At 46.1% G+C, this 10,863-nt stretch overlaps 1 protein-coding gene across 1 annotated transcript in view; it reads left to right on the top strand.

Moving 5' to 3' along the window:
- Positions 1-10,622, top strand: part of TET2 (tet methylcytosine dioxygenase 2) — a 145,104-nt gene extending 134,482 nt beyond the window's left edge. The window contains exons 8-10 of the mRNA XM_012655089.1: positions 2,863-3,000; positions 5,574-5,928; positions 7,925-10,622. Coding sequence (XP_012510543.1) covers positions 2,863-3,000; positions 5,574-5,928; positions 7,925-9,321 — 1,890 coding nt within the window. The 3' untranslated portion in view covers positions 9,322-10,622. The remainder of the gene's footprint in view (positions 1-2,862; positions 3,001-5,573; positions 5,929-7,924) is intronic.
- The last annotated feature ends 241 nt before the right edge of the window (positions 10,623-10,863 follow it).

Genomic DNA, 10,863 nt, shown 5'->3' with positions numbered 1-10,863 from the left:
GGCTGGTCTCGAACTCCTGAGCTCAAACAATCCTCCCACCTCGGCCTCCCAGAGAGCTAGGATTACAGGCGTGAGCCACCGCGCCCGGCCTAGAATATATATTTCTTAAAATATAATTTGCAAACTGGTATCAAATTTAACTTTTGGGCAGCATGCAGTCTAGAATACAGATGCTCCTTGACTTACAGTGGTCCCATCGTAAGTTGAAACTGTTATAAGTCAAAAGTCCATTTAATACTCTAATAAATCCACCATAAAGTCAAAAAAATCTTCAAACTATCATAGGACTATCTGCTAACCAAATGTTAGAAAATCTCAGTATATTTAGCAGTTAGAAATGACCAGATTTTCAGTTACTCTATACCTCTTATAATTATCTTTTGAAGTTTAAATACAACTAAATTGTATACTTATACTATGGTTAGTATTGATGTGTCCTTCTAAACAAAAAATTGTGGCTATAATGGTAAATGAAAGTATAATAAAGTAAGTGCAAAAACTGCTGAAATCATGATATAGACTTTTTTCAAAGGATGTTTTCAATAATAACCATATTACTTAAACGTGGTAGACATCTTCTTTTCATAAGAATGTGAATATTTAATACCCTTAATGAAGAGTAGCAATTTTGCATGTTGTCAGTTTTTAACTAGGTTTCTTGTAAACCACACCTGGAGAGTAGCTAGTAAAGTCTTCCCTCTGTTAGGTAGGAGCGCTCTGCTCAGAGACCTCACCTTCTAAAATTTACATCTCTGTCAGGTATGAGTACGGATGGAACGACTGAGTATCACTGCCTATTGTTTTTAAAAGAATATTGTAAAATCTATTCTTCATGACCAGGGTGGCTGGGAGTAAAACTGAGCAATTCCCCTTTCAAAGTTTTTCATATATACCACATTCTAGTTCTGAGAATTTTATCCATCTTTGAAGTGTCCAGTCATTTTTGGTTCTAGGGAGACATCAACTTTTGAAATGTAAAATATAAAGATTGGAAATAGAGTAAGCTAAATAAATTCTTCCAATAGTTCATCTTCCTCAGCTGCTAATCAGTGAGTGGAAAATGTGATCTCTGGAAGACCCTCTGACTTCATTCTCCTGACCCTGCCACAAGTATAAGCTTTTATTTATAGAATGCCAAATATCTGCATGCAAAGTAGAAAATCAATTAATCTTACCAAAAAAATTCCAAATAGCTAGACATTTAATACAACATACAAAAATGAGTGATATAGGCCGGGCGCGGTGGCTCACGCCTGTAATCCTAGCTCTCTGGGAGGCCGAGGCGGGAGGATTGTTTGAGCTCAGGAGTTCGAAACCAGCCTGAGCAAGAGTGAGACCCCGTCTCTACTAAAATTAGAAAGAAATTAGCTGGACAACTAAAAATATATAGAAAAAATTAGCCAGGCATGGTGGCACATGCCTGTAGTCCCAGCTACTCGGGAGGCTGAGGCAGGAGGATCGCTTGAGCCCAGGAGTGTGAGGTTGCTGTGAGCTAGGCTGACGCCACAGCACTCTAGCCTGGGCGACAGAGTGAGACTCTGTCTCAAAAAAAAAAAGTAAAAGAATAGAAAAAAAAATACATTATGTTAACATCAGTCAAAAGCAAGCTGGAGAGACAATAGTGGACAATGTAGATTTATAGCAAAGAATGTTACAGGATTAAAGAAGGTCATTTAATAATGATAGAAGGGTCAGTTCATCAAAAGAACATGATAATGGTAAATATTTATGTACCTAATAACAGAACTTCAGCAAGTATAAAACAAAAACTGATAGGACTAAAAAAATAGAAAAATCCACAATTACAGTCACATTTTAATACATCTCTCAATAATTGAAAGAACAAGTAGACAGGAAATAGAAGACTCAAACAGCACTTTTAACCAATTTGGCCTAATTGACACAGAACTCGCACCCAACAGAATTAGCATTATGTTCAAGCACACAGGGATGATTGACCAGGATAGATTATATTCTGTTTCATAAAACAAGTATCAATAAATTTAAAAAGCCTCAAATAATGTTCTCTAACCACAATGAAATGATATTAAAAATCTGTACCAGGATATCTACGAAATCCCCAAATACCTGGAAACTGAGCAACATGCTTCTGAATAACACACGGGCCAAAGAAATCACACAGGAAACCGTGAAGTAGTTCGAACTTTATGGAAACAAGAAATGGCGTTGAAATTTGCAGGATGGAGCTTTAAAGCCTTACTTAAAAAGATAGTGATAGCATTAGAAAAATGTAAAGTTTCAAGCCATTCATCTGGGCTTCTAACCCAAGAAACTTGAAAAAGAAGAGCAATTTTAGCCCTAAAAGGCAGAAGAAAGGAAAAAAAAAAATAAAATGGCAAGAACAGAAATCAGTGAACTACAATAGAGAAAACAAGACAGTGAATCGGTGAAACCAAAAAGCTGGTACTTTGCGACAGTTTTATCAGCACAAAAAAGAGCAAGAACAAATCACCAATATCAGGAATTGCAGAGGAGATATCACTAAAGATCCTGCAGGGATTAGAAGATAATAAAGGCATATTATTAGCGACTTTATGCCAATTAGTTCAACAAATCAGATTTTGTCTGGGGCAGTGGTTTCACAGAAGTGACCATATATCAAAACTCATCACGCAGCACACTTTAAATATATCCTGTTTAACGTGTGTCAGTTATGCCTTGATAACACCGTAAAATAAAGACTTCACCATGTCAAAGTGTTTCTGCATTTTGTGTCGTTCCATTTTGTTTCTAGATGTAAAGCACAAAACATTTCTTAGAGGTCTAAAAGGTCTAAACGCGAACGAGCCTGTTTGTCTGAGTGTGGAACTGACTGCTTTCCCGCACACTTCTCTCTCTCAGATCGAGTACGAGCACAGAGCGCCCGAGTGCCGCCTGGGGCTGAAGGAGGGCCGCCCGTTCTCGGGGGTCACCGCGTGCCTGGACTTCTGTGCTCACGCGCACAGGGACCTGCACAACATGCAGAACGGAAGCACGCTGGTGAGTGGGGCCGGGAGGCTCGGCGGTCGGTCAGAGCCTGTGTTCTCTGTAGCCGTCACCGGACAGCAGCGTTTCCGCGGATGAGCTGCCGCTGCAAGGTGACCTTGAGCCTAACGAGCACTCTCACAGTAGGTCGACACATGAGTGACCGTTCTGACGGGAGAATCATGGGCATTTTCAGTGCCAGTGATTAGTGCTAGTTACAGTTAGCTTCCAAGAAAGTCTCAAAATGCAGTGTCAGTTGCCTGGTAGGTTAGAATCAGTTAAGCACGAAACAAAAACAAGCAACTAAAAAACCACATACAAGCCAAGGCACCGACTCACCTTGCAGAGAGAAGTGCAAATGAAAAATACATTGCTGTCACGGCAGCTATGGAAACCTGCCGTGGAAGGTTCAGAGTGCAAAGTGGCCCGACTGCATCTCACCCCGAGTGACCCGGATGGCTCCTGTAATTGGAGGCTGTGGTCGGGGGAGGGAATACGTAAGGTCTCGGGTGGAGCCGTGCTCTGCACTGACCCAGTCTGGGGTGTTGCCTGGCATGGAAAGGGGTGACCCAGAGTAGAGATGAAGAATGAGGAAGTTCAGGTGGAGAAACCATAATCAACCTCATGGGTTATCAATATGGATTAGGTGCAGGTGAAGAGGACCAACGAGACCTAAGATGAAAAATCGACGCCAGGCATCAAAGTCATGCTCTAGGAGGGGAACAAACTCAGGCAGGCGGTAGATGGTGGCTGAAGGAATCTGAACAAGCTGGAGCGGAGTTTTTGGTGGGGAGCAGAAAAGGTGTTGGTTTAATGGTCTGGATCAGAGACTGGAAAAATCTTCTATAAAGGACAAGATAGTATTATATTTTAGGCTTTTGTAGGCCACATGGGGGTCTCCGTCACATTCTTTGTTTTGTGAGGTTTTTTAAAAAAAAAAAAACCCTTTGAAAACATAAAAACCATTCTTGGTTGCTAGCCCTGCAAACAAGCTGCGAGGCAGATTGGCCCTGGTTTGCTGACTCCTGGTCCGAGAGAACAGACCCGGGGCCTGCCAACCACCCTGACATCTAAATCATCACTGATGGCGCATGGAGCCCCTGCGCATTATTAGCAGGCTGTGCTAGATTCTGGAAGGTGCAAGGAAGAAGTGATAGCTGGAGCTCTAGTGGGTCCTAAGGACAGCTGTGTTGCATTCCAGCAAGGTGGTGGAGGCGGGAGGAAGGTTAGAATTAAGGGGAAGGAAGTAAAATGGAAAGAAGGTCTAGGTAAGAACTGAACGGAGGTGAATGTGTGTGGGAAGAGGTAACAAGGTGCTCAGAGACATGAATTTTGTGTAAGAAGTGACAAACTCATTATAATACCATTTCATGTTAAAATTATTTATAAAGGTTGGTCTGTTATAATCACATTCCTTTCAATGATATCTTCTAATGATTTGATATCACCTACCTTATGCTTTAGGTTACATTTTCTCCATTGATCAAAAATACAAGTAGGTGGGGCATGGTGGCTCATACCTGTAATCCCAGCATTCTGGGAGGCCAAGGCGGGAGGATCACTTGAGGCTAGGAGTTTGAGACAAGCCTGGGCAACACAGCAAGACTCCATCTCTATAAAAAAAATTTTTTTTAATTAGCTGGCTGCAGTGGTGTATGCCTGTAGTTCTAGCTACTCAGGAGACTGAGCCAGGAGGATCACTTGAGCCCAGGAACTGGAGGCTGCGGTGAGCTGTGATCATGCCACTGCACTCCAAGCCTGGACATCACGGTGAGACCCCATCTATTCATATTTAAAAAACAAAAGATCTTTCATCAAAACCAATATAATTGTGGTGAACAAAAGAAAAAATTACTGTTAAATTATCAAAACAACAGGAGAGGCTTTTCCCCCCTTTTCGGGGTACCCACTTGAGCATGGTGATATTTCACAAAAGAAACGAGAGAAGAGAACAAGGAGTTGGGTTTGACAGAATACAGAGGAGGAGAGAAAAGAGAGAAAAACGGTGTTAAGTTGCATATTCCCCATCGTGATGGAATCCTCTGCTTTTCGTTTTTTTAGATTTTTACTTTGGTATCTTGTGGAAATTTCTTAAACAGTGAATTTCTTATACAGAGTTAGGTGTCAGGAGTGAGGAAAGAGGTGAAATTTCTGTGTGTACAAAAGTATGGGACGGAGCCGCTGTGCTGCTTCTGAAACACAGGCGGTCATGGGCAGAGGGGACGTTCAGCCTGTCTGGGAAGAGGCTTCACGTCTGTTTCTGCGACATGGAAAGCAGGAGGCTGCTTCCTGTTGGTGTGAGTGCCGCTGCTTCCCTTAGCGTTAGAAATGCGAGTCGCTCTGGGTGACGGCCCCCCGCAAACTCACAAAGGGGAGGGGAGTCACGTGAACGTCTCCCTCTCTCCCTGTACCCTCTGGGTGCCATCTTCATTAACGACAGACAGGGACGGGTCTGTGGGGCCGTGCACGCCACCGGCCTGGCCCAGCTGGGCCACCAGCACAAGCCTAGCTACGGAGAGGGAGGAAGAGGCTCCCTCCTTCCTCTGGGCCTGGCCCGGGCGGTAATGTCTCGCTTCCCTCCGCGCCAGGTGTGCACTCTCACCAGAGAAGACAATCGAGAGGTTGGAGGGAAACCCGAGGACGAGCAGCTCCACGTTCTGCCTTTATACAAAGTCTCTGACGTGGACGAGTTCGGGAGCCTGGAGGCTCAGGAGGAGAAAAAACGCACCGGGGCCATTCAGGTCCTGAGTTCCTTCCGACGGAGAGTCAGGATGCTAGCGGAGCCGGTCAAGACCTGCCGACAGAGGAAGCTGGAAGCCAGGAAAGCGGCTGCCGAGAAGCTCTCCTCGCTGGAGAACGGCTCGAGTAAGAATGAAAAGGAAAAGCCAGCCTCGTCACGCACAAAACAGGCCGAAAACGTAAGCCAGGCGAAACAGCTGGCAGGTAAACGTAATGTAAAGCGTTGCAGATACGTGTTAGACGATACTTGTGTTAATAGTGAACATTGCTAATTTTGGAAGGTTACATCAATCACGGTCTTAGTTTTGTACCGGAATCTTCTGTAAAGTAGCAAGGGCCAGGTTTTGCTCTCAGAGATGGTAATGAGATACTGCACCATGAATTCAGCTGGATGGAGAAGTTCGGATTTTCATTCTGTAATAAACAGCAAGGTTTTTAACAGATAAATGACATGGGGAAATTAGTGTTAATCTGGGAACGGCGGGTAGACCGAAGTAGAGGAGTTAACAGTTTGGAGACAGACGTAATAAACCAAGAATGAGGTAGCGAGATCTCAAATTTCAGTATTAGCAGTCAAGCCATGCAAAAATCGCGCGGTGGCTCACACCTGTAATCCTAGCACTCTGGGAGGCCCAGGCGGGCGGGTTGTTTGAGCTCAGGAGTTCGAGACCAGCCTGAGCAAGAGTGAGGCCCCGTCTCTACTAAAATTAGAAAGAAATTAATTGGACACCTAAAAATATATAGAAAAAATTAGCCGGGCATGGTGGCGCATGCCTGTAGTCCCAGCTACTCGGGAGGCTGAGGCAGGAGGATCGCTTGAGCCCAGGAGTGTGAGGTTGCTGTGAGCTAAGACGACGCCACGGCACTCACTCTAGGGCAACAGAGTGAGACTCTGTCTCAAAAAAAAAAAAAAAAAAAAATGATGCAAGTTGAGTTCTTCCAAAATGAAAAAAATCTATACATTAGTGACAGAACATTGGAATGAAGAAGAAAAATTTAAGGATGACTCCAAAGTTTTCAGCCTCTACTAAGTGGATATTTTCTTTCCATAGCACCTTGCTTTATGTCTGCAGTTCATGTTATAAAAAATCCAAATTTTGGAGGTGGTATGGGCCTATTAACACAAGAAAAAGGCGTATCTTTTAAGTTTAGTGCCCCAGTTTGCTTAGAACCAATCATCTTTGGGCCACAAAGTCAAATTTCCCTACTGACTCATTTCTAAGCGCAGAGTAACTAAGTTAAGTAATTTAGAATGTGCTAAAGATGCTTAATACGTATTTGTTGACCGGTTGAGTTCCACTAAGAGAAGTGAATCCTGCTCACCCTGATAGCTCCTTTAGGTCGGGCCTGAAGCATAATCAGATAGAACTTTGTCTTTCTTCCCTCCTAACCGGTTTCTGCAGATGATAATCACGTCGGTTCTCAGAACTGCCACTGCGGTTCCCTCTAGTTGTTCTTAACTAAGGGGACTTTTTTTTTTTTTTAAGCGAGGGCATGAAACAGAAGTATGAACTTTTAACAGTTTCACTTGCAAAGCTGAAACTTTCTTTAAAGTGTTATCTACAATGATGCAAATTTCCTTTCTGGAAAGGAAACATATACGATGCTTTTTCTGTAGAAGCGAGTATCATTCTTTTTCTTATAACATTCCTGGATCTTCCATAACAGATCTTACGTTACTGTGTTTTAATTATGTGCCTCACTCTGTCGCGTGCCAGGCACTAGAGAAATGAAGCACAGTAAGACGTGGTCCCTCCCTTCTAGGAGCTTAGCAGTGGGGTGGCAATGGGGCTAAGACCAGACAATCGCGCTACGTCATGACTGTTGCTCTTTATCACAGCTGGGTTTGCAGCGGGCGCTGCAAAAGCTCTGGAAGCTGAGGTGGCAGAAATCTTCCTCGAGGAAGGGGTGGCCAAGCCGAGGGAGGCAGAGGGAGGAGGTGCTTCAGGAAGAGGCGTGCTCGGACGCTGCTCTCAGTGGAAGGGCTGTGGAGCTTTGTTATGTTTTTCTTGACTAAGTTCTGCATTTTATCTCTGATGCTGCAGACACAGACGGTCGTGCTGGACCTGACTTTGCTCTTGTCCTTGCACAGTGGGTGTGGCATGGCCCCGGTGGTGGTTCTCGCGTACGTTTAAGCGTCCTCACTAGCCTTCGCGGAACAATTACCAAGCGTATCTGTTCCCGCTCTTGCTGTCCACAGAGCTGCTGCGACCTTCGGGGCCAGTCATGCAGCAGCCGGCCCCGCGCCCTGTGGCTTCTCAGCCTCAGCCAGAGGCCGTCGACTCGTACGGCCCCTACGCGAGACGGCCCGATGCGGCGAGTCCTCATCCGAGCTCTTCACACGCCGCAGACGTTTACGGAGGCGCCGGCTCTGTGAGCCTCTACTCCTCCTCATCCCACGCCGCAGGTTCGTATCCGAGTTCTTCTAACCCCGTGAACCCCTACCCTGGGCTTCTGAACCAGAGTCACCAGTACCCGCCATATCAGTGCAATGGGAACGTGTCGGTGGACAGCTGCTCCCCGTACCTGGGCTCCTACTCCCCCCAGTCTCGGCCCGTGGACCTGTACAGGTATCCACGCCAGGACCCCCTCTCCAAGCTCAGCCTGCCGCCCATCCACACGCTCTACCAGCCGCGCTTTGGAAACAGCCCGAGTTTCGCCTCTAAGTACTTGGCTTACGGGAACCAGGCCGTGCAGCGAGACGCCTTCGGCAGCTGTGCCCTCGCACCGAACGTGCACCACCTGGGGACGCTGCCGCCTTATCCCACCCTCGAGATGGACGGCCACTTCTTGGGAGCGGCCTCCAGGTTCCCACCCAATGTGAGCAGCGCAGACACAGACTATAAAAACGGTGAACATCATCCACCTTCTCACACGCTTCCTAACTGCGGCGCAGCCCCGGGCGCGCTCAGCAGCTCGCTCCACGCCGTGCCGCTGCAGGACAAGGACAACGACCTGCTCCCCCACGCGGCGAACGGGCTGTCCACGACGCTGCCGGGCCTCACCCACGACGGGACTGCCTGTGTCCAGGGCGGCTCGCAGACACCGCAGGAGGCTCAGGGCCAGGAAAAGCCGCCGTCGGCGCCGGCCCAGGGCCTGGCCGCGGCTGCGGAGGACGAGGAGGTCTGGTCGGACAGCGAGCAGAGCTTTCTGGACCCCGACATCGGCGGCGTGGCGGTGGCTCCCACGCACGGGTCCATCCTCATCGAGTGTGCGAAGCGCGAGCTTCACGCCACGACGCCCCTGAAGAATCCCAACAGGAATCACCCCACCAGGATCTCCCTCGTCTTCTACCAGCACAAGAGCATGAACGAGCCCAAACACGGCCTGGCTCTCTGGGAAGCGAAAATGGCTGAAAAGGCCCGCGAGAAAGAGGAAGAGTGTGAGAAGTACGGCCCGGACTACGTGCCTCAGAAAACCCACGGCAAAAAGCTGAGACGGGAGCCCACCGAGCCACACGAACCCCCGGAGCCCACCTACCTGCGCTTCATCAGGTCCCTGGCCGAGAGGACCCTGTCGGTGACCACCGACTCCACGGTGACCACCTCCCCCTATGCCTTCACGAGGGTCACAGGGCCTTACAACAGATACATCTGACGCCGCCCCTGCGCTGGACACCTCGTCGGAAAAGCCCACGACCGACCTGTCGGCAGAGCGGTTCTCGCGATGCGGGCGGTGGGGGAGGCGGTGTCCGTGGCGAAGGTGGTGGGAGAAACCTCAGCTCACCAGCAAAAAAAAAAAACAAGAGGTGATCTTACCCTAGCACTTAACTTCCACCGACCCCGAGTGGTCACAGATGGCACTGGGAGAAAGACCAAAGCATTCTATGCAAAAAGAAGGTGGGGAAAAAAGGGTCTTGCGATTTACATTTTTAAACACTGGTTCTATTGTTGGGCGAGAAGCTATGTAAATGTGATTTTCTTTTTTCCCCCCCTTACAACTCTACACATCTGTGACCGCTTTTAATAATACCAAGTTTGCATAGTCATGGAACACAAGTCAAAAAGTACTGTAGTGTTACAGTGACAGGAATCTTAACATACCATCTGGTGCTGAATAGACAATGTACTGAAATACTGGAATTATGGCTTTTTTAACATGGCAGTTCTTACTGTAATCTTAACTTTAATTTATCGAAATAGCTACAGGAAACAAATGAATAGCAGCAAAACACTGAATTGTTTGGACGTGCTAAGAAATGGTGCTAAGAAAATGGTGTCTTTAACAGTTGAACATTCAATGCCTTTTATATCATCAAGATGCTGTCAGTGTACTCCAGTGCCCTTGGTAGCAGGGGTACCTTTTCATTCGAGTTTTTATCGTAATTACCTATTCTTACACAAGCTTAGTTTTTAAGATGTGGACATTTTAAAAGGCCTCTGGATTTTGGTCATGCAGTGAAGTCCTTGTAGGACAATAAACATATATCTGTACATATATACACAAACATGTATATGTGCACACACGTATATGTATAAATATTTTAAATGGTGTTTTAGAAGCACTTTGTCTACCTAAGCTTTGACAACTTGAACAATGCTAAGGTACTGAGACGTTTAAAAAAACAAGTTTACTTTCATTTTAGAATGCAAAGTTGATTTTTTTTTTTTTAAATGAAACAAGGAAAGCTTTTAAAATATTTTTTGCTTTTAGCCATGTATCTGCTGATGAGCGATGTGTCCATTTTTAACGCAGCCAGTTAAATCCAAGACGGGGCTTGCTGGATTCAAGGGAATACGTTAGTCTACGACACACACGTTTTCTGGTGCTCATCTCACATGTTATACTGTAAGACAGTTTTATACAAAATTGTATGACAAGTTCATTGCTCACATATATGTACAGTTTCAAGGGTTTTTCTATTAACTGCAGGTGATAATTAGCCGCATGCTAGAGACTCAGCAAAGCTAGTTCACGTAAGCCTATGCTGTTTTGTGGATCTGTCTGCTCTGCAGAGAGCTCACCGGCAGACCCTGCCTTCGTGTGGATGATTACGTACCTTGTGATGTTGTCATTTCTTAGCTTGTGTGTCCTCTTTACCTGCAAGGTCGAGCAGACTGATGCCTACACGAGATAAACAAACAGGGTTAGTTCCATGTGAATCTGTTGGTTAAAAAGAAAGAAACAAAAAAGAAAACA

Source organism: Propithecus coquereli, unplaced genomic scaffold (assembly GCF_000956105.1).
Source record: "Propithecus coquereli isolate 6110/MARCELLA unplaced genomic scaffold, Pcoq_1.0 Scaffold46, whole genome shotgun sequence".
In the NCBI taxonomy this organism is placed as follows: domain Eukaryota; kingdom Metazoa; phylum Chordata; class Mammalia; order Primates; family Indriidae; genus Propithecus; species Propithecus coquereli.
The sequence above is the reverse complement of the archived record's forward strand: the minus strand, read 5'-3'. Positions and strand labels throughout refer to the sequence as shown.